Source organism: Pelobates fuscus, chromosome 7 (assembly GCF_036172605.1).
Source record: "Pelobates fuscus isolate aPelFus1 chromosome 7, aPelFus1.pri, whole genome shotgun sequence".
Lineage (NCBI taxonomy): Eukaryota > Metazoa > Chordata > Amphibia > Anura > Pelobatidae > Pelobates > Pelobates fuscus.
Genome location: NC_086323.1, coordinates 14,716,763 through 14,740,501, shown reverse-complemented (window position 1 = coordinate 14,740,501; position 23,739 = coordinate 14,716,763). Strand labels below are relative to the sequence as shown.

General features: G+C 40.6%; 1 protein-coding gene across 3 annotated transcripts in view; it reads right to left on the bottom strand.

Annotated features, from left to right (window-relative positions):
- The window catches only part of RNF220 (ring finger protein 220), a 245,147-nt gene that overhangs the window by 51,081 nt on the left and 170,327 nt on the right, over window positions 1-23,739 (bottom strand). For all 3 annotated transcript variants that reach the window (XM_063427717.1, XM_063427719.1, XM_063427716.1), the window contains exon 4: window positions 8,716-8,761. In XM_063427717.1, the coding sequence (XP_063283787.1) occupies window positions 8,716-8,761 (46 nt within the window). The remainder of the gene's footprint in view (window positions 1-8,715; window positions 8,762-23,739) is intronic.

Sequence of the window (23,739 nt, the reverse complement as noted above, 5' to 3'; positions counted from 1 at the left end):
AAAAAAAATAATAAACTTTGCTTCTCTGGTTTGTATTTTGAATACAAATCAAACAAATATTTATGTTTCAAAAAGGAAAAACACTTTATTTTATTCCCCCCCAAACTATTTTTACTAAACAGGACACCACCTCTCCCAAATGCAACAGAGACATAAATCAAAACACAGAGCTTCAACTGCACACATGTTTAGGGTTATTTTCCCAATTTTTTATTTCTCTTAAATTGATGGTTTTTTTTTTGTTTGTTTGTATGCATTCAGTGCCACCCATATACTTACTGGCATGATTCTGATAGGATACCAGGCTCACTGATTTTATTCTGATTGTTTGAGCCGACTTAAAATTCTTTCAACAACGAATAAAATGTAATAAATCACACACCCTACTATTAAAACCAGCAGGCCCAAAGCATACTGGAAAAATGGCTTCTTCCACGACTGAAAGGAAGCATTTTCTCTTTACTCTAATAGATTCTTTATATTTAAAGGGACACTATAGTTATCCAGAACACTTCAACTCATTGAAGTGGTCTGGGTGCTGTGTCCCAGTACCATTTACTCCTCAAATATAAAACACAGCAGTTTTTGAGAAACTGCAATAATTGCAGGGCAGCCTCTAGTGGCTGTCAACAAGACAGCCACTAGAGGCACTTCCTTGTGGCGCGAGGGAGGGGAGGACCTGTGGGCTCTATATTTCATAAAACACTGGTTTTGGTTAAAGTAACCCCCACCCTCCCCCCAAAGTTTAATTAAAAAAAGATTTAAAACACACCTCCATTCCATTACTGAGTCCAAGTTCTCCCTCACCCTGACTCTATTTGCCTGATGGCACTCCTCAATGGAGGGAGAGGAAAGTCAGGGAGAATGGATCTAGAGGAGAACAGGGGAGGCACGGATGGGGGGTGGGGGGGGGGGCCTGTGCTTCGATTGACTGTCTGGCGCAAGCATGCTGCGCGTGCTGGCATCAGATGGCAATTTTGGAGTTTCTCTTTAATATTAATTTTTGATACAAGGTTTAAAAGAGAATAAAATGCTATATTTTGCAGAGCGCTTTACCAATCTAATCCTGAGCCAATAGACGTGAGTCTGCATTCAACTATAATGTGATCGACATTTCCTACAGGCTGACTGAGCATCATGGGACATGTAGTTTGCTAACACCTACAGAGCCAACATTACTTTATACTCCCCTAATAGGAAGATTTGTGGACATTCAGCCAGACACTATTTACTATTTAATCATTTGTATTAGGATTGATTATTATTGTTATGGATGGTTAATAATACATTAATTATAGGAATCGAAACCTTCTCCTAGAACTGCTCCTATTCCTCCTGTACATCCTCTACCTATTCTGTCACCTATTGTCTAATACTCTGCTCTCCTCTTCACTCATTTGGTTCATGAAATGGACATATTACCATCAGGTAAACACAGAGACATTGCTCATTTATTACCACCATCCCGTACTCCAATCTTAACGAGCACCGGATTCATTAAAACAAGCTTACTCCATTACAACCTTTCATGCTGTGCTTGTGTTACCTTTCATGTTGTGTATGTGTTACCTTTCGTGTTCTGTTTGTGTTTCTTTTAATTTTTTTTGTATTAAATTTCGTGTCGTGTTTTTGTTACATTTCATATTGTGCTTGTTACCTTTCGTGTTGTGTTTGTGTTATCTTTCATGTTGTGTTTGTGTTACCTCTCATGCTGTGCTTGTGTTACCTTTGACTGGGCAGACTAGATGGGCCGAATGGTTCTTATCTGCCGTCACATTCTATGTTTCTATGTTTCTATGTTTCATGTCGTGTTTGTGTTACCTTTCGTGTCATGTTTTTGTTACCTTTCATGTTGTGTTTGTGTTACCTTTTGTGTCGTGTTTTTGTTACCTTTCATGTTGTGTTTATGTTACCTTTCATGTTGTGTTTATGTTACCTTTCATGTTGTGTTTATGTTACCTTTCATGTTGTGTTTTTGTTACCTTTCAGGTTGTGTTTGTGTTACCTTTCGTGTTGTGTTTGTGTTACCTTTCATGTTGTGTTTGTGCTACCTTTCATGTCGTGTTTTTGTTACCTTTCAGGTTAAGTTTGTGTTACCTGTCGTGTTCTGTTTGTGTTACCTTTCGTGTTGTGTTTGTGCTAAGTATAATTTATGTTAAAGTTCTGAATATGAGCAATCTGATAAAGTGTGACATTCTACATCTCTGTAACCTGCAGCTCTAATACCTACCAAAATCTTTAATAAGAAAAAAATTAAACAAATAAGTAAATATCTGCACAGTGAATGAACCAAAAGAAGATTAGAGTTTTGCCAATTCTTGTCGGGAAAACCAAGTGCAGTCGCTCCATCAACTTTAACAAAGGGAAGATATTCTGCCGTCTGTGCTGCAATGCAACTTTGAAAAGGCGCTTATTTGAAGCCATTAATGGATGGGCTTTGCTGTCTGATAGTACAGCATAACAAACAGATATTTTTTTTAACCATCCATCACAGCTCCTGTCAGCGGAACAAATAACCCTGTTTTTATACATCTATCTCGCCTGTTTTTATTCCAGCACAAAGTGTTTCCTGTTTGAAGCTTTCGGCTTTAACTCTCCTATCTAAATAGGTACTTATCACTTAACACAGAGGTGGTGCAGTGACATATGTTCTGCCTGCATGCCCTCCCCTACCCGGCTGGAAGCATTCAAAGTGATTATAATAGCAGTTATCATTTAAGAACTATAACCTACGCACAATAAATGATTCCAGAAGCCCAGCCGGGTAATTTTATTTTCTTTTATATATTTATTTTGCTGTCTGTATCTAGATTCTATCTAGTCATCTTCTCCAGCATAGGAATCCTAAATAAGGCTCGTTGGAGAAGGATAAACTGTCATAGAGACAAAGAATGGACCCTTTTTATTTTAAATACCCTGAGCTATTTAAGGATCATACTTGTGTTTGTTAATGTGTCCGTCACGTGACCGTTACCGTTTAATGATAAAAATGTATAGCCTTTTAAATTGTAGAAACCACAGTTATCAAATCGAAAAAAGGTGTATTATGAGTATCAGTAATTTTAGGAACGGATATTATATCTCAAAGAGCACTGTCCTTATTAATTTGGCCACAAGTATAAAACATGATAATATATAAGAATTAAGGAAGGATACTGGATATGTGAAACACTGTTTTCAGCCAAATTCAGCGATTGCCCAGTTTTATTTGGCTTGGATGAGTGAGGCCGAAAGATGGTGGATCAGAAATACGTTGGGATGCACAGAAAACTAATGGCCATTATTCTGATGTTAAAAGTAGCACCACAACTTGCATGCCTTGCCGCCATTATACCGCAATGTCATAAAGGAGAATTAAATGGACACAAAGAACCTTTTCCAGCTTCGGTGATGTGGACGGGCTGTGGCGATTTGACAGAATGTTGTGGTAGGCCACTGCTCACTGCATATCATTGAACAGGGAGAGTAGAGTTCTATAACTAGTTAAAAGTTGTTCATAAAAACCAGATGGACTGCAAACTCCTTTTGCATTAATAACCGGGACAATAAATTGAAGTGGTTATTGTGCTTTGATTGCTCATGTGTGCGTTTGATACATTTGACTGTATTTGGTTTTCCTCTCCCTAAAAAATATCTATCAATTATTAACTATTATAACAAAATTGAAAAGCGAACTGCAAATTTTAGCTCACATTAGCCAAACTGGAAAGATAACTGGATGAGAGAATTCGTCAAATTTCAAGTTCCTTTGTTTATTCTCCACAATTCTCAATTTAATGAATAACTCTGTAACTATTTAACCAGATCTTTTTTAAAGCTATTCATATGACCCAAAAGCCATTTTAATTTGTTACATTCCCCATTGTACTGCCTTTTAAAGCAATGAACACCCAATCGTTCGCTGACTTCATTAGTCAGGGGCTACGTTTGGAGAGACAGGTCGAGCAGGAATAAGATGTAAAAAATGTATAATACAATGTCATGAATCCATAGAACATAGAATAGTAAAATATACATTATATAAAAAATTCACAAGGTACCGGCCCAATATCTTTAATCTATTTGTATAAATTAAACAAGAACTGTCTAGACGGGCCAAGAGTCAAACCCTATAAAAATAATATTGCTCAAAGCCAAAGCTGAAATCATTTTAAACACATGTATGAAAGCAATTTCATCTGAATAACAATATGTGGAAGACACAGAGCACTCCGGGCAGAAACGAGTGGTTCAAAGCCTTGCACGGTGATGCAATAAAAGGCTTTTCAGTTCAATCCACAGCTTGAAGTTAAAGCTCTCAGGACTGTACGACACATTGGAGGGCTAAGGAGGATAAACTTGCAAGACACAGCTGGCCCCTATTTATTTGGAAAAGCTCCCATGTCCCATCTAATCCCTGGGCATAAAAAGGCTGAATGTGTTTGTTGACTAAAATGGCTTCCTACTGGGAGTTGGAGCAACCCTTAAATCAAAACCCTTAATTCACAGGGAATGTTGCCAGTTAGCCTTCTGTCCCGTGCGAGAGGCGTACGGGTCTGTAAAACAAGCCACCAGGAGCTCTGGAGAGGGACTTATAAGCAATCCTTGTAGTTGGATCATGTGATGTCATTCCACTGCCTCCGTGGGATCAAAGGTTTTTTTTTTTTTAAATAAAAAGCATTATATCGGGAATACGGGCTGGACAGCTGTTATTGAAAAAGGATCAAGAGAATCATAGACACCACAAATCCATATCTTGTTTGTACAACACGGGCTTGATGTTGTTGCTTCTTCTCCAGATGGTGTCAAATATGACAATTGACTGATGTTAATCTAAGTATCGTTAGACCATAGACTGAAACAGGAGTCATCTGATTTAAGGCTCGTTTAAATCCCCTATCGGTATACAAAAGCCCATTCTTAATTCTTTGTAATCCCGATTTATTACATCTATTACAAGTATTATATTATTTTTATATGCCTGTTGCAAGAAGCAATTTTCTGTGAAACTGCACTAAAAGCTAATTAAACAAACACTTTTTTTAATCCTCTCTTCTTGGTGGTGTCAGTGGATCTGCTCACTGATATGAATCTAATGTATCACTGTAATGGGAAGAGATCTCGGTGACTGACAAACTGCCCCAAGGGAGCCGAGATTGACTTAACCGTTATAATGCAAAACGGGTACTGAAGTAGAGAATGATTCTTCCCGCTAAATGTCCCTATCCTGACTCCTGCATGGAAAAGTTACTGTTATATTAGCAGCAGGTTCACTGTTTCTTTATGCGACTCAGCTTTGAAACCGTTAAAGGGACACTCCAGGCTCCCACACACGTTAGGTGCACTGTGTAGGTTAGGTTACAGTTAGTTATACTGGGTGGGTTTATATTATTAAAGGGACACTCCAGGCTCCCACATACGTTAGGTGCACTGTGTAGGTTAGGTTACAGTTAGTTATACTGGGTGGGTTTATATTATTAAAGGGACACTCCAGGCTCCCACACACGTTAGGTGCACTGTGTAGGTTAGGTTACAGTTAGTTATACTGGGTGGGTTTATATTATTAAAGGGACACTCCAGGCTCCCACACACGTTAGATGCACTGTGTAGGTTGGGTTACAGTTATACTGGGTGGGTTTATATTATTAAAGGGACACTCCAGGCTCCCACACACATTAGGTGCACTGTGTAGGTTAGGTTACAGTTAGTTATACTGGGTTGGTTTATATTATTAATGGGACACTCCAGGCTCCCACATACGTTAGGTGCACTGTGTAGGTTAGGTTACAGTTAGTTATTCTGGGTGGGTTTATAATATTAAAGGGACACTCCAGGCTCCCACATACGTTAGGTGCACTGTGTAGGTTAGGTTACAGTTAGTTATACTGGGTTGGTTTATATTATTAATGGGACACTCCAGGCTCCCACACACGTTAGGTGCACTGTGTAAGTTAGGTTACAGTTAGTTTTACTGGGTTGGTTTATATTATTAATGGGACACTCCAGGCCCCCACACACATTAGGTGCACTGTGCAGGTTAGGTTACAGTTATACTGGGTGGGTTTATATTATTAAAGGGACACTCCAGGCTCCCACACACGCTAGGTGGACTGTGTAGGTTAGGTTACAGTTAGTTATTCTGGGTGGGTTTATATTATTAAAGGGACCAGGGCCGGTGCTTGGATTTTTAGGTACATAGGCGAAGATGCATTTTTCCGCCCCCCCCCCAAAAAAACATCTTCACCTATGTGCCTCTTAACCAGCCCCTCTCCCCTCCCCGACCAATAGTGGTCCCTTCCCTGCCCCTTAGTGTTCTTCTCCCCTCCCCCCTCTTGTCCCTGTCTCTTGGTGTTTCTCTCCCATTCCCTCCCTGTCCCTTGGTGCACCCCACACCCCGTTAGTGGTTACACTCCCCTTCCTGGTGTGCCTTCTACCTCTATTGTTGCATTGCCTAGCGGAGCAGATCCCCTAAAGGAGCTTCAGTTTTCTGTACCCGGCCGAACTGACAGGGAGTGCTCTCTCTGTGAGCACCTCCTGTCAGTCTGGCCAGGTACAGGAAACAGAAGCTCCTGTACTGCGCTCTGCTCCGCTACACTCTGTACACACTGACAGTCACACGCTCAATGACAAACATACAGACGTCACTGACAGACACAGACTCATTGACACTCATTGACAGACACACGGATAGTCACACACATACTCAATGACAAACATACTCTCACTGATTTGACAGACACACACTCATACACTGACAAACACACTCATCATACACTGACAGACACACTCCTAAACTCACATGCACACACACAGACGCACTCACTCACACACGCTGTCACTCATAGACGCACGCTGTCACTCACAGACGCACACTCTGTCACTCACAGACGCACACGCTGTCACTCACAGACGCACACGCTGTCACTCACAGACACACACACAGACACTCACAGACACACACACTGTCACTCACAGACACAGACACTCACAGACACACACACAGACACTCACAGACACACACACTGTCACTCACAGACACACACACTGTCACTCACAGACACACACAGACACTCACAGACACACACAGACACTCACAGACACACACAAATACACTCACAGACACACACACTGTCACTCACAGACACAGACACTCACAGACACAAACAAATACACTCACAGACACACACACTGTCACTCACAGACACTCACATACACACACACTGTCACTCACATATACACACTGTCACTCACAGACACACACGCTGTCACTCACAGACACACACACAGACACTCACAGACACACACACTGTCACTCACAGACACAGACACTCACAGACACACACACTGTCACTCACAGACACACACACTGTCACTCACAGACACACACACAGACACTCACAGACACACACACTGTCACTCACAGACACACACACAGACACTCACAGACACACACACTGTCACTCACAGACACACACACTGTCACTCAGACACACACACAGACACTCACAGACACACACACAGACACTCACATACACACACACTGTCAATCACAGACACACACACAGACACTCACAGACACACATCACATACATTCACTAATTATTTTAATAAATATACATTTTCCACCCAGCCTCCTTACCTGGAGAGCTGGTGTGGATGATGCATCCTTCCCTGGGGTCCTGCTGAGCGGCGTGCGGCTGTGCTGTGCGGAGATCAGGCGCTGCGAGGGAGCTCTAATCTCACCGCTCTGCTCCCTTGCACGCTGTCTGCTGATACCGCGGGAGCCGGAATATGACGTCATATTTCGGCTCCCGCGGTAATCAGCAGACAGCGCGCGAGGGAGCAGAGCGGTGAGATTAGAGCTCCCTCGCCGCGCCTGATCTCCGCACAGCACAGCCGCGCCGGGGGCCGAGATGGTGGCTGGCAGGAGGGAGAGCTTCCCTCCTGCCGGTCACTGAAATTTTGCGCCCCCAGAGCCCGTGCGCCCTAAGGCGGCCGCCTGTGCCGCCTTATGGACGCGCCGGCCCTGAAAGGGACACTCCAGGCTCCCACACACGTTAGATGCACTGTGTAGGTTAGATTACAGTTAGTTATACTGGGTGGGTTTATATTATTAAAGGGACACTCCAGGCTCCCACACACGTTAGATGCACTGTGTAGGATAGGTTACAGTTAGTTATACTGGGTGGGTTTATATTATTAAAGGGGCACTCCAGGCTCACACACACGTTAGATGCACTGTGTAGGTTAGGTTACAGTTAGTTATACTGGGTGGGTTTATATTATTAAAGGGGCACTCCAGGCTCACACACACGTTAGATGCACTGTGTAGGTTAGGTTACAGTTAGTTATACCGGGTGGGTTTATATTATTAAAGGTCCACACCAGCCCGCCAGGAATCCAGGTGAGTGGCCAAACTGTGTCTAAATAGTTTGCCGCATTACCAGGGAACCGCATAAGGGTACTCCCGGCATCATAATCAGTAGAGCGGGCTGTAGTGTTTATGGAGAAACCCTATTAACAAAATAAATGTTTAGTTTTACAGTACAGGACATAGACTGGATATGGGCACGTGAAATACAAACATACATGTCTCATGGGTAACACAAGTAGAGCGTGTACAAATAGCACTAGCCACGCTCTCTCTTTAAAGCTGAACCTTTACTAGCCATTTAATTCCACTTAATTTCAGCCAATCAATGCCAACACAGAACTTTGAGAGCCATCCACACTTACCTTTGGCGTACTGGGAGTCATGATATCTTTCTGTAAAGAATTTTTGCTGCCGAAAAAGAAAATAAGAAAAAGCATAAGTAAGCTGCAAATGACAGTCTACAGACACATTTAAAATAAACTGTACTGGTGTCGTGGAACCCGACCTATACTGCAGTGCCCTTTGATATATTGTTTTCCATGCCACAGTGCCAAAATGTTGTATCACTGAGCAGAAAGCAAAGCTAAAGGAGAAATATAAGATATTTTATGTATAGTCTATCTCATGAATAACATGCACCCAGACGGGTCAAATCATTTCATTAATTTGCTTTGCCATATATATCGTTTTTAATCCAGAAATAACTCTAGCGGAATTCTATTGGACTATTGACGAAGTCCAGGCCTGCCAGTGGCTGGCAATGCTGTCTTATTGTCATGACTTTAGTTACAGACATTGGGCAATGTTCAAAGAGCACATCTGGGGCAACGTTCTAAAAGTGGAGCAATCATAGGGACATTCTAATGGTTTCCATGGTGACTGCTACCCACTTAGAATTTTGAACCCGTACCTCTCTTTATAAGCACGGCCAATAGAATTCTTTTGCAATCTATAATCAGTTTGTTCATATAGCAGCAAACATACATCAAAGCTGCAAAGACATGCAATTAATACGAAGTCATAATAATTACTATATAAAGATATGTTAAAGTAGCGGTTGTCACATGGCTTTTGTTCTGTGTGTCCAATACATAGAAACATAGAATGTGACGGCAGAAAAAAAACATTCGGCCCATCTAGTCTGCCCAATATTTCTAAATACTTGCATTAGTCCCTGGACTTATCTTATAGTTAGGATAACCTTATGCCTATCCCACGCATGCTTAAACTCCTTTACTGTGTTAACCTCTACCACTTCAGCTGGAAGGCTATTCCATGCATCCACTACCCTCTCAGTAAAGTAATACTTCCTGATATTATTTTTAAACCTTTGTCCCTCTAATTTAAGACTATGTCCTCTTGTTGTGGTAGTTTTTCTTCTTTTAAATATAGTCTCCTCCTTTATTGTGTTGATTCCCTTTATGTATTTTAATGTTTCTATCATATCTCCACCAATACTACTGGTGTTTGTATTATAAATATGTGCCATCACGGTTTATTGTGGCGGTAGGGCAGGCAATGAGATGAAGTGGTCTGAGTGCCTTCAGTGGTCCTTTAACGTTACCTATACTAAACCCAACAATGGCGATAACCACTGGGATATCTACACTGTTACTTGGTTGTGCCAAGTTTGGTGGCTTATTGACAAGTCTGGATATATGGAATAGGCAAGCATAACCTGGAGTGTGGCAAACAGCTTGGCCCTCTGCCTGCCCTTCACTGACTCTCTGCCAAGTTCAAGCTCGGAGGCCGCTAATAAGAATATCAATGGATTCTGTTTGCTAAAGTACAAAGTGGTATATTCACTAAACTGTGAATTATGAAACAACGTAAAGGCCAAAATAGCTAGACTTGGAGAATTTGTCCAATGTCATTATTGTGGCATAAAACATACAGTTTAGTAAATAGACCTCTCCGATATTATCTCACCTTTATCTGTGCACGTTAAACCATGAGTTCTCTGTAATATTAGAGAGAAATTATCAGTGTATTATAAAGAACTAAAATAAGGACTTCAACCGGTTTTCCTACTTAGCAATGTTGGACTAAATCCCTTTTCATTTCTCCACTATATATACATGGGAATATATACTGTATATATAAATGTACACGTTTCTCAAAGTCCAACGTGAGCTAAGCCAGTGATACATAACAGTGATTTTTGTATTTTTCTGTGGGTAGTTTTACACTGTTTATTTATATATATACTGCATGCACTATTTTACATCCAGAGATCTTCTTTTTATTACACGAAGAAGAACCATGACACATATATTTGATCCTTGTAAGATTAGCGGGACGCTCTAATTTCCCCGGGATGTATGTGTTACATTATTACAGACAACACATTTCTAGAAATAAGGGCTAATACAATATGTCAGTGCAGCCCAACGCCAATGATTGCGGCAATGATTTGTTAGATCTGCTTGCTGTCCTGTTAATGTTAGCAGCTTGCCAATAAACGCCAGCGTTCCCCCCCACCCCCTCCCCGTTACGCTCCCGGAGCTATAGGCCTGAAATTTAATAACGCCATTTCCCCCTTAAGACAGGTTAAATTTGAAACAATTACATATCAAAGCCAACGTCCCAAACCGGATTGAGCTATAATTTTTTTGGTTATTAAAGTAATCTTTCTGATGTAAATTCTCCTGCTAACATGCTGCAAACAGCGGAGGGAAATAAATTATTTCTCACTGATTCGATTTGTCAGGTCACAGAGCACCTGCAGCCCTAAAGAATCTCTGAAATATGTTTCCGAGGCTGCCGGGGCTGGTGAGTGCATTTAGTACAGGGCTGGTCGCTTGCCCCCTTTCGCCAGACGCAAGCACGCCGTTGGCCTCCTGGCATTGATGGATGTGAAGGTTGAAGGGGGATGCTGTATATTTAATAATGGAATTTGTATGCAAGCCTGCACTCAGAAGCTGAGGATGAGCGATCAGGAGCCAGCAAGTATTAGAACCCCCCCTGCTAAACAGATGCTGACAATGGAACAAGACTTATCAAATCAGATCTACTCTGTATTAATCACATCCACGCGCACCCGCGCATACACACATACTCACACTCCAGAACACACGGGCAGCCCCCCACCCCACACTCAGCATTTGCACAACAGGACACATCAATACATTTTTATGAGAGTTTTTTTAAGAGATAAACACATGAGATGTGACAGAAAAAGCAATATTGCTGTCAGCTTCACTTTGTTCAGGGCACTTTAGTCCCGGATGCTGAACAGCCCTGGCATGGGGGAGAAAATTGAATTTGCCGTTCTTTAATGCTCCTTGATTTGGCAGATGGCTTGGTGTTATGAAATGAGAAGCGATAGGAGAAAAGTGTCTTCTCCTGGGGCTATGTGCAAGGCTTCTCTTCATCTGCCCAGTGCGATTCCTGACTGCCACACACCGATTCAGATCAGACGCCAATCGCTGGCTCTAATCAAAGTCTCGACAAGCCCTCCACTTCCCTTTAAACACGAAAGGAATGTACGGTGACAATTAAAGGGGCTTTATACCCAATTTTACACTTCTATCCTATGTGAACAAACGTTCCCCGGCATTCACTTATTTTATTAATACAACTTTGGGATGTTGATAGAGCCAAGTGATGTGAAATGACCTGTGTTTTTAAAGCAGATTAGCTAGGTGAAGCACTCTGACCACATCACCCTGCTGTTACATTTAGCAAGTTACTTCCTGGTCTGGGCAGAGCTCACTGCAGAAACTGCAAAATTTGGTGATTTGCAGCAAATGCAGACTTATTTTCTAAATCTATTGTTTTTTTGCATCATTTTAATGTATTATTCCTTTGAGGTAGGGAACTGTAGATAAACTCTGGTAGCTCTTTCAAAGCGTGAAGGTGTACATTTTTGATTCAAAGGAACACTATCACCACCATAACCACTACAGCATCCAACAAATATTTGGATACTTACCTTGCTGTGTCAGGCACGTGCGATTGATCTGGACTGAGCTGCTATAATAAAGCGGATATTCACATTTCCGCTTTATCGAACCAACTCATACCAGGTTTACACAGTATTCTTTGGCTGTGAGATGCTGAGCACAGCAAGGCAAGGGGCAAACAATTTATAAGCAACTACCGTTGGATGGCGCCCGTGGGCTCCTGGCACTATAACCACTACAGAACTCTGCAGTGGTTATGTTGCCTAGTGTGTCCTTTTAATCCATAGTTCGACAATGGCTCTCTAGCATGAAAAGATTTAAACAGCCTTAGCGAAAACTCCTCATTAACAATTCACAGATATTCAATTGGTTACATAATGAGACAGACAGGCATGACAAATAAATAATATTTAATCTTAAAAGTGCTAGGAATTATCCGTAATGCAAAAGAGAAGTGTTTGAGATCTCACAAAAAGCCAGCTTAATGACTCCAAAAGGCCCATGAATATCGCTACATCACATTTACAAATGAAGACGTCCTATTACTTTCAATGAGAAAATGGCTAGATAAAAACTGTTGCAATTTCTTTGTGAAGACGTTGCTAAATCCCCCAATGGCTTTTAATGTACGTAGACAGAGGAGCGAAGGTTTGCAGTCTGGGCACTGCTATAATTAGCCATTTACATAGTAACCACCCTGTGCCAGCAGATTATTCCAATGCCATCTTTTTCTCCGTGCCCGGATGATACATGCGTTTTAAATTATAACATGTACACAGGAAATTAGTTACCGAGTTGGATATTCATGGCCCGATGTGACACTTTTAATTAAGGTGATTTACAGCGAATAATAATTTGAAAGTAAAAAAACTCCTGTTCTGTGTCCTCGTAAAAAAAATTAATAGCAGTGGGTTTTTTTTTTTTTTTTTTTTTCATAACTTACAGTTTATTTTAATATGTTTAGTTTTTCTAACAAAAAGGTAAAAATCCCAAAGTTCCATGCCATTTATTCTTCCACGATACTTGTAATTAGCAACTATGCAACATAATTACAAACTGATAACATCAAAATAAATATCAAAAGATATCTATCTACCGATCTGTCTATCTATCTACCGATCTGTCTATCTATCTACCGATCTGTCTATCTATCTACCGATCTGTCTATCTATCTACCGATCTGTCTATCTATCTATCTATCTATCTATCTGCCAATCTATTTATCTATTTGCCGATCTATCTATCTGCCAATCTATCTATCTACCGATCTATATATCTACCGATCTGCCTATCTATCTATCTATCTATCTGCCAATCTATTTATCTATCTGCCGATCTATCTATCTGCCAATCTATCTATCTACCGATCTATATATCTACCGATCTATCTACTGATCTATCTATCTATCTACCAATCTATCTACCGATCTATCTATCTATCTACCAATCTATATTCCGATCTATATGCCGATCTATTTATCTATCTACCGATCTATATGCCGATCTATCTATCTGTCTACCGATCTATATGCCGATCTATATGCCGATCTATTTATCTATCTACCGATCTATATGCCGATCTATTTATCTATCTGCCGATCTATTTATCTATCTGCCGATCTATTTATCTATCTGCCGATCTATCTATATATCTACCAATCTATATGCCGATCTATTTATCTATCTACTGATCTATCTATCTACCGATCTATCTATCTATCTACCGATCTATCTATCTAGCTATCTACCGATCTATCTGCTGATCTATTTATCTATCTGCCGATCTATCTATCTGCCGATCTATCTATCTATCTACCAATCTATATGCCGATCTATTTATCTATCTACTGATCGATCTATCTACCGATCTATCTATCTATCTACCGATCTATCTATCTAGCTATCTACCGATCTATCTACCGATCTATCTATCTAGCTACCGATCTATCTATCTACCAATCTATCTATCTATCTACCGATCTATCTATCTACCAATCTATCTGCTGATCTATCTATCTGCCGATCTATCTACCGATCTATCTATCTATCTGCCAATATATCTATCTATCTGCCGACCTATCTACCGATCTATGTATTTATCTACCGATCTATCTGCCGATCTATCTATCTATCTGCCGATCTATCTATTTATCTGCCGATCTATCTATCTATCTTTCTATCTACCTACCAATCTATCCATCTATCTACCGATCTATGTACCGATCTATCTATCTATCTATTATCAAGTAAACATATTTCCCATGTAAGTGGATTAATCTCACTTTTCTAAAAAGGGTAGGCATTAGGTTGTTAGAGTAGGACCTGCCAAGAATGGGGTACATTAACATTATGGCAGGCTTATGCAATGTATGATCATATACTGTAACTAAACCCCCATTATTTTGCCTAGTTTAGGTGTTTTTAAATAAAACTATTACATTCTGTTAGATTTAATATTGCTGTTTAGTGAGTGCGCTGGGTCTTGTGTATTGTATTAATTGGCCCCAGCAGCACTCCATTTATGCACGTTACGGTGAGTGCAGCCCCTTGGTTTCATATTTATATTTGGGAGTCAGGCCAACTCCTTGGTTTTGCACCCCTCCCTGTCACAGGTGCCTCGTTCCAGGGCCCTATTTAACCTTGTACTGCGAGAGCCCAAGATGGGGATTACATTTTCCCCGAGTAAGTGGGTTAATCTCACAAGAGCAGACATTAGGTGTCTAGAGTAGGGCCTGCCTAGAATGGGGTACATTGACGTTATGGCAGGCTTATGCAATGTATGATCGTATACTGTAACTGAACCCCCATTATTTATGCCTAGGTGAGTGTTAAAAAATCTATTACATTCTGTGAGACTTGAAATTGCAGTTTAGTGAATGGATGAATGTGCTAGGTCTTGTTTGTTATATATATATATATATATATATATATATATGTATATATATATATAAAGCTATTAACAACCTTTACAGACAAGCTCCATAAAAGGAAAGGCAGGCTAATTGTAGGATGTAGATCATCCACTAATGAAGAGCTTGAGTTGCCAAATATTTGGGATCGACCTACTGTCAGTGTACACAAGTATTAGCAGGTTTTTTGGATTGCCCATTTGGTGCGGAACATGTATAAAATATAAAATGAGGTTTCTAGATAAGATTTTAAATTATGATCAGGATTAGAGATGAGAATTAGACATTGAGGTTAGGATTAGGGGTAAGACTAAGAATTAGGTTAAGGATATAAACTATTTATATATATTTTAAGGATAAGGTCTGGTACCAGCATTAGGGTTAGGGGCAAAGTTTTGATCCAGTTAATTATAGACTAGTGTTGGGCATTGATATTTCAGTTCGGAAGTTTTTACATGGCCGACAGTTATGATTAGAATAAGGTTCAGGTCCCAAATAATAATAAAGTCCATTCTTTAAATTACACGTCCATACCGCTCGAGCCATCAGTCAGATTTCAAAAATACTAAAAATAAAATAAGATTGTGAGATCCGTGTCACTAACGAACAGTTTCCATGGCGACTGCTCCACTTTACGTTGAACACTTTTTATTTATTTGACAAACTAGAATATTCTTTTTCTCCAAGATTCCCCCACGATGATCGCAGTTGGCGCAATGCATTCACTTTAACCCTGATGAGCTGCGGGCGAAACGCGCGTTAGGGGCAAAGGGCTCTCAGCTATATCCTCATCCGGCAACAGTACCAGTCTGTGCCTAGACTTAATATCTTCTACCTTCTTTTCACAGATTGAAGGATCCTGAGCCCAACTCCGGTTATAATAGTGGGGAGTTAATTGTGGACGCATTCATGATCCACTCTGACATTATTCCCCGACCCCACAGAAGGAGTTACATTATTAGTGCTGTTTAACCTCTCTCTAGGAACTAATTTGTTACACATTCAAAGTGCCAAAAACGGTCCGAAGCACTTTGAATGTGGCCAACTTATCATTGTGGACACATCTTTGTCTGCACAAGCTACTGATTTATTCCTGTTTGCACCTACACAGGACAATCATGTAACCTTGTGTGTTTCCTACAGCTACCTTTCTGCTACATATATATTAAATGCTTTTTGGAAAGCATGGTTTACAGATCATATTTCCTGTATATGTAGCGAATATTTACTCTAAGGACTTCACCTTTCTTATATATTTGTATTGCTACAACTCTATTATCTACCAATGTATTGCCAAAAACCAAAAGTTTTTTTTTGCATATTACTAGGAGATTGATCCTGAAAACCTTTGAACAGGACCTCCTTTCTAAGATCTAGAGTGTAGTTTATTCACGAGTAAGTTAGGTGTCCACTCACCCTTAAGGTAACTTGTTACCACATAGAGTATATATATATTATTTTATTACTATTGTCATTCATCTTCCTGATACATGTAGCCAGGAAACGTCACTTTTAACTAAACTAGTAAAAGTTACATTTTATATTTAAGGGCACTCACACTCTCCTTTTTCTTTTCCACTACTGCTGTAGTCCTCTAAGGGTTAACCCCTAAATGAGTGCATACCTTTGCTTCCAATTCTCTCTTTTTTCTATTGTTCACTTTAAAGAGGGTTCTGTAGTTTTTGTCAATTTATTTTACTTTTTACCCCTGGGGGTAAACAGGGGGAGACAGTCTCCTGGCTGATGGGGCTCCGGGAGGGGAGGGGGAGGGGAGGTATATATTCCTATCTGGCATGTTTGACGGATAAACAGTGAATTAAGGCCAATCTCTGCAGCTCCTGTCACCCCCAGTGACAGAACGCAGACTTTCGCCTCCCTTTCTCTCGGTGATTAATATGCGGCTGAGAGGGGAAAGGACAGTTATCAAGATCTGTCTGAAGGAGGATAAATTTGCAACATCAACACCCAGGGCAGATAATAAACAGACTCTTTCATCACACATTTCCTCTCCGCTTCCTGCGTGAATGTGATGGGACTTGGGTTAAAAAACCTGCTGCCTGATGGGTGAATGGGAAGTCAGAATATTAGACGCAGTTATCTAAAACATGGTGATCTGATATTTCCTTCAAAATGAAACTAAAACCTGTGTCTTTCAGGAATCAGTAGAGAAAAAAGAGTTTACTTCACGGCCCAACTCCCCCATTGTGTGTCTTGGCTACCCCTGGTCTCGTTCATTCCCCCATTGTGTGTCTTGGCTACCACTGGTCTCGTTCATTCCCCCATTGTCTGTCTTGGCTACCCCTGGTCTCGTTCATTCCCCCATTGTGTGTCTTGGCTACCCCTGGTCTCGTTCATTCCCCCATTGTCTGTCTTGGCTACCCCTGGTCTTGTTCATTCCCCGATTGTCTGTCTTGGCTACCCCTTGTCTCTTTCAGGACCCCATTGTCTGTCTTGTCTAACCCTTGTCTCTTTCAGGCCCCCATTGTCTGTCTTGTCTAACCCTTGTCTCGTTCATTCCCCCATTGTCTGTCTTGGCTACCCCTGGTCTCGTTCATTCCCCCATTGTGTGTCTTGGCTACCACTGGTCTCGTTCATTCCCCCATTGTCTGTCTTGGCTACCCCTGGTCTCGTTCATTCCCCCATTGTGTGTCTTGGCTACCCCTGGTCTCGTTCATTCCCCCATTGTCTGTCTTGGCTACCCCTGGTCTCGTTCATTCCCCGATTGTCTGTCTTGGCTACCCCTTGTCTATTTCAGGACCCCATTGTCTGTCTTGTCTAACCCTTGTCTCTTTCAGGCCCCCATTGTCTGTCTTGTCTAACCCTTGTCTCGTTCATTCCCCCATTGTCTGTCTTGGCTACCCCTGGTCTCGTTCATTCCCCCATTGTCTGTCTTGGCTACCCCTGGTCTCGTTCATTCCCCCATTGTCTGTCTTGGCTACCCCTGGTCTCGTTCATTCCCCCATTGTCTGTCTTGGCTACCCCTGGTCTCGTTCAGTCCCCCATTGTCTGTATTATCTAACCCTTGTCTCTTTCAGGCCCCCATTGTCTGTCTTGTCTAACTCTTGTCTCGTTCAGTCCCCCATTGTCTGTCTTGTCTAACCCTTGTCTCGTTCAGTCCCCCATTGTCTGTCTTGTCTAACCCTTGTCTCTTTCAGTATCCCATTGTCTGTCTTGGCTACCCCATGTCTCTTTCAGCCCCCCATTGTGTGTCTTGTCTACTCCTTGTCTTGTTCAGTGCCCTCTTGCCATGTCTCATTCAGCCCCCCATTGTCTTTGTTGTCTACCCCCTTGTCTCTTTTACATCCCCATTATATGTCTTGTCTACCCTCTTGTCTCCTTCAGTTCCCAGTTGTCTGTCTTAGCTACCCCATGTCTCTTTCAGACCACCTCCATTTTCTGTTTTGACTAATTATTGTCTATCTTGGCTACCCCTTGTCTCTTTCAGCTTTCCCAATTTCTGTCTTGGCTACTAATTTTCTCATTCAATAGCCCACTCTCTGTTTTGTCTAGTCCTTGTCATCCCCCTATTGTCTGTCTTGGCTATCCTTAGTCTCTTTAACCCTATATTGTCTGTACCCCATTTTCTATCTCAGTTTTCCCCCCACCCTCCCCAAAAGAAATAATCGTAAAGGTAAAAATAAAACACAGGACTGTTTTAAGAAGAAATCATGCTTTATACATATCACCCCAAAAAAATAAACTGTGGACATATGACTTAAATCCCATGTAGCCAACACTTTATATTATCTTACACCTCAGTAGGCAGAATATGTAACGTGTATCTTATATCGTGAGTTGCTGACCCTAAGAATCAGTCGCACACAAACACGAAATATGCATTTTGTCCCAGCTGTAGTAAAGGCTTTAAGCCGTCGCTGCCACAAATGGCGTTAAAGTAATTTGGAAAAGATATGCAATGCAATATTGTTACTGTCAGATTTGTACAGCTGCTCTGAAGTGGCAGTTACACTTGTAGAAGGATATTTATTAAGAGTCACAAATGGGCAGTAAGAGAACTGTGAGATTATTCATTTCAAACAAGTCTCATTGTTTCAACTGCAAATGTGTCAATGTGTTTAGCCCAGAGATTTGCTCAATCTGCACACCCCCCCCCCCTCCCCAATCCCCCCCTCTGAGTTGTTTGAACAAGATACCATTTTATAATGAGTATATGGAAAATATATTGTAGAATGCAATCACATTTTATTAATATAGTTGGAAATCAATTAGTGTATCTTATACAAACTTACTAATGTTTAATCACAATACCAATACAATACAAATAATACAATAAAACTAAATCATTGTAATCTATGTCATCTATTTAGGGGGCCCTGGATAAAGGGGGCTTTTTGAGAAATATAAATAAATGACGGTTTAGTCTAGACAACATAAGTGTTTTTGTACTAAATACATCAGAAATGAAAGCAGATTATCAGATCATTTAGCAATATTTTAAATTTTTAAATATAAATTAAATTTCTTTAAAATGTAAACATATCAAACGTTAAGAACTTTTTCTTTTCCCGTTTACAAATAAAATAAAATGTTAGATTTTGTTGCTTTTTTCCCCACTTTGAAGTCAAGTTCTCCGCTTTATTTTAATTCCGAAGCATTAGCACAGTGAATTGAATAAGGTTTCCATCCACAGATTAAAATCACAGACGAGAACTGCAAAAATTATAAAAAAAGATAAAAAACAAAGCGATAAACCTTGTATAACAAAAAGTAAAATTACAAAGCGTAAATTGAACATTCTAATTTATTTCTTAAAGCATTTTATTTTAGGTTTTATTTTTCTGCTTACTGCTGATAGCTTTTTTTTTTTTTTGTGTATAATATCTTTTCCTAAATCTTTAGCCCTGCAGAGTGTCAGTTTAGTAAAAGAGACAGTGGGATCTAGCAAGTTATCCGGCCTGATCTTCCGGGTTTACTGAAGGCCTAGATACGGATTAAGTTAAATCTTACTGAAAAGCTGTCCAAGCCTTTGCAAACTGAAGGCGAAATGATGATTGTTACATTGAAATCTTCAAGTCGCAGATGATACTGGCTCCGTATATGCTCTCTCGCTCGCGTGTTTCCTTATCAGGACTGAGTACGAGTTCAAATGCCTCTTGATGTGGCTCTTGCAGAGGATGCCATGACAGCTGTCACCTCACCTTGCCTTGTTTCAGATTCCCCTCTGAGGGCCCTGTTTTCTGAAGAGTTTCTCCTATCTTGTTATGAGATAATAAGTATTCAGCTTTTCTGGTTTCCTGGAATAAGTTGCTTGCTAGGAGAGGACATGATGTGAAGTAGGTTTGCAGCTTTGCGTACATTTCTCACAAGCATTCCGATGGAGGTTTTCTAGAATACTGGATTGCACTTTATTTAAGAGCCATCACCGCTGGGGCGAATTTACCTATAGTGCGGTTCTTGAAGGCAATGTTCACACAGTGGCTGTGAATCCAAAGGACTTGGAAAAACTTCCTGCATTGTCATTGTCTGTGGTTCTCGGGACCAAACTTTGAGCCCTCTCTCAGGTATTTTAGTTTTTCTATCTTACAAATGGATCGAGCAGAACCTGGAATCCTGAGATCCAGAAAGATGTACCTGGGATGTGCTCGATCATTTGTCAACAGATAACGCTCACAGAATAGAGATTTACCACCGTTGGTATCATCTCCGGTTTAAAATGCAAATCATTTTTCGTTATTTTTCCTGGATTAGTATATTTTAAGTCTCAGATTTTCTTACTTAAATGTAATTAAAGAGTTTTAAGAAAACACTGTTTTTTATTGGAGTAACCCTTCCAAACCTGCCTACTGCCTCCCTCCCCTCCCCCCAAACTGAAAAAAGTAAACCTAAAACTCACCTTAATTTCAAGCACCAAGGCCAAGTTCTGCCCTCAGCCCAATCCTTCTCCAGTGGTATCACTTCCCCACAATCCTCCGCTGTAGGGGGAGGAAGGGCGCACTGAAGGGAGAACAGGGCGGCAAGGAAGGGGGTCAGAGGCAATTAATAAAATCCTCCGCATTTCACCCTACACAGAGAGCATCGTCATAGGTTCTATTCTATTTTTCTAATAAAGGAACAGAATTAGTAAATAGCACTGTTCCATAGGTTCGAATCCAGACTTATGCCTTTCTCTACTGTCCAATGTGCTGGGTCGGTAACTCAGACCTATCCACATCATGGCCTGCTAACCTATGTGCCGAAAAAAAGGCAATTTTAAAACTTTTTTTATTATTTCATGCCCCCGGCTTTTTTTTTTCATTCTTTTTAAATCTTTTCCCATCATTAACAAGATTCTGCCTCCTGGTAAATAAAAGTGGAAATCGATAGCCCACCCCTTGATGTAATCGGACAGCACTAGCCCAAACCATTAAAATTTCATCAGCCCCGCGGCCAGTTCTGTTTGGTCAGTCAGAACAGTCTCGGCCGTGTGCTGCAATTTCTAAGCGTAAACTGGTTACTCTTTAATTAATGCCGTTAACTCAGGAGCCTTTTGCACGACAAAATAAATAAAAATGATGGAAAAACCTTCGCCTATATACAGAAGGCACCTGCTACCAAAAATTCTGAAATACCACGGGTTGTCATTCCCAGCGACATGTATTATAAATGTCCAGCAAGATAAATGTACAGTATCTCTTGTTGATCAATCAGTGGACTGGGCAGCAGGCAGTGAATTAGTTAAAGATCCTCACTCTGTCCAGCCATGCATGAATTAGTGCTCCAAAGTGTCACCCTAGTTGAGACTTGTCACTGCAGTCCTTATTAGCTTTTATGTCCCTTTTCTTTAAATTATAGAGGGTAGCGCTGGTTGCATCTTAAATATGTTCCATATCTTTCCAAGCTGCATCTCGAATCCCACCCATAATCTTCTGCAGCAACGCTCCACGGAGAAGTGCGAACAGACAGCGGAAATCTAACAAAATTTATCATGAGCCCAGTAACCGTGTTAATTGGCAAGTCCCTGAAATCAATTAATTCGCAAATTTTTTTCAATTAAAAATTGATATAAATCATAAAGATCCTATTAAGGAAAGGCCAAACCAGTCAACTTTTTTTTTTTTTGTAAGCATCTGAATTTCCTGGAGAAAAAAAAAAAAGAAATTAAAAAATAAAAATGCTGGATTGCCAGGGTCTAACGCCCTTGAGTGTCTTTGCAGAAGAGGGGGTTGTCATCAGCAAGACTGGGCTGAAGACAGATAAAAAAATATCGACCGGTCGGTCGTACTGCCTTCTCTGTTTTATTGATCAGGTGTGAATTTAACTTGCTGTGCATATCCACAGTGTCAGCAAGTGCCAGGGGGCATATTAGAAGTAGTCAGCTTGCAGGTGTCACTTTGACATGAATGGGGAGGGAGGAAACTAGCCAATATTATCAGAGGCACTGGACTAAAAGAAAAAAACAAAGAAAGCAATTGGGAATTGTGCAGGACAGAAAGGAAACAGAACTGAGAGGAATAGACATAAAACGATAGACAATAAACATGTAAAGAGAAAAAACGAGGGGAGATTGCAAGGACATGGGATGGGGGGAAGACGTTGGATCACACACCAAAAGATTGTAAGCTCTTGGGAGCAGGGTAATCCTTCACTACTGTAGCTCATTCCATTTGTAAGGTCATTTTCTACATAGTGATCTGCCAGAATTACACCGGAGAATTGCAAGTTTAAGACAAAATAATTGAGCTGCAAAACTTAACAGAGCTGGTACATACTTCCAGTACGGCGATTTTCGTCTTAAAATTTCAGTTTCCTGGTGAATTCCTGACATCTGACAGTTAGGTGAATAACTCGGTTTACTGTCACTTAATACACAGCTGTAGGAATAGTGGGAAATAAAGTAAATATTAAACAGGGCAACAAATTACAGAGAGGCAAAATAATGTGTCTGTGCGTTAATATACGCATTCTCCTCATATTAATCATAAAGCGATTACACACATTAGAACTGCTCTACACTCAGTACAAGGGTTTATTCTCTAAACACTCGAAACACAAATTGAACTTCAACATTTCGGTTAAAAAAGTGAGAATGTTTGTAGATTTGCGATTGTAGCCTGGAGTTTGCAATTTGATTACTAATGTCTTACAATTCGGTGTTTAGTGAATAATCCCCATATTGTTTTGCTGATTCTTGGAAGTTATTCTTGTAGTGTATATCTTTTTTCACTATATTCATTTTTGGCATCTAATGCACAAGTACGAAAAACAAAAGGGACGGTTCACTACAGTGACTTTCGATGATTTTTTATTCGACACAGTTTGTTTTGGTTGTGTTTTACATTGTGTCTGTGTGAGTACATACTATATACCCCCTTTGAATGGACACGCGCATTGCACCTTACAAAGTCCAGCCAGTCAGTGCTGTGATGAACATACCAAACAATTACACAGAACATACACACATACGGACACACAACATGCACATGAAAACAGCAACACACACAAACAAACAAAACACGCACACACTTCTGTTATACCTGAATGTGCAGGGTGGGATAGGAAAGTCATTAAAAACTTTCCCAGCGTGTGTTATAGCTATTTCTCGTTCAAATACAAAGATTTAAAATACACTCGC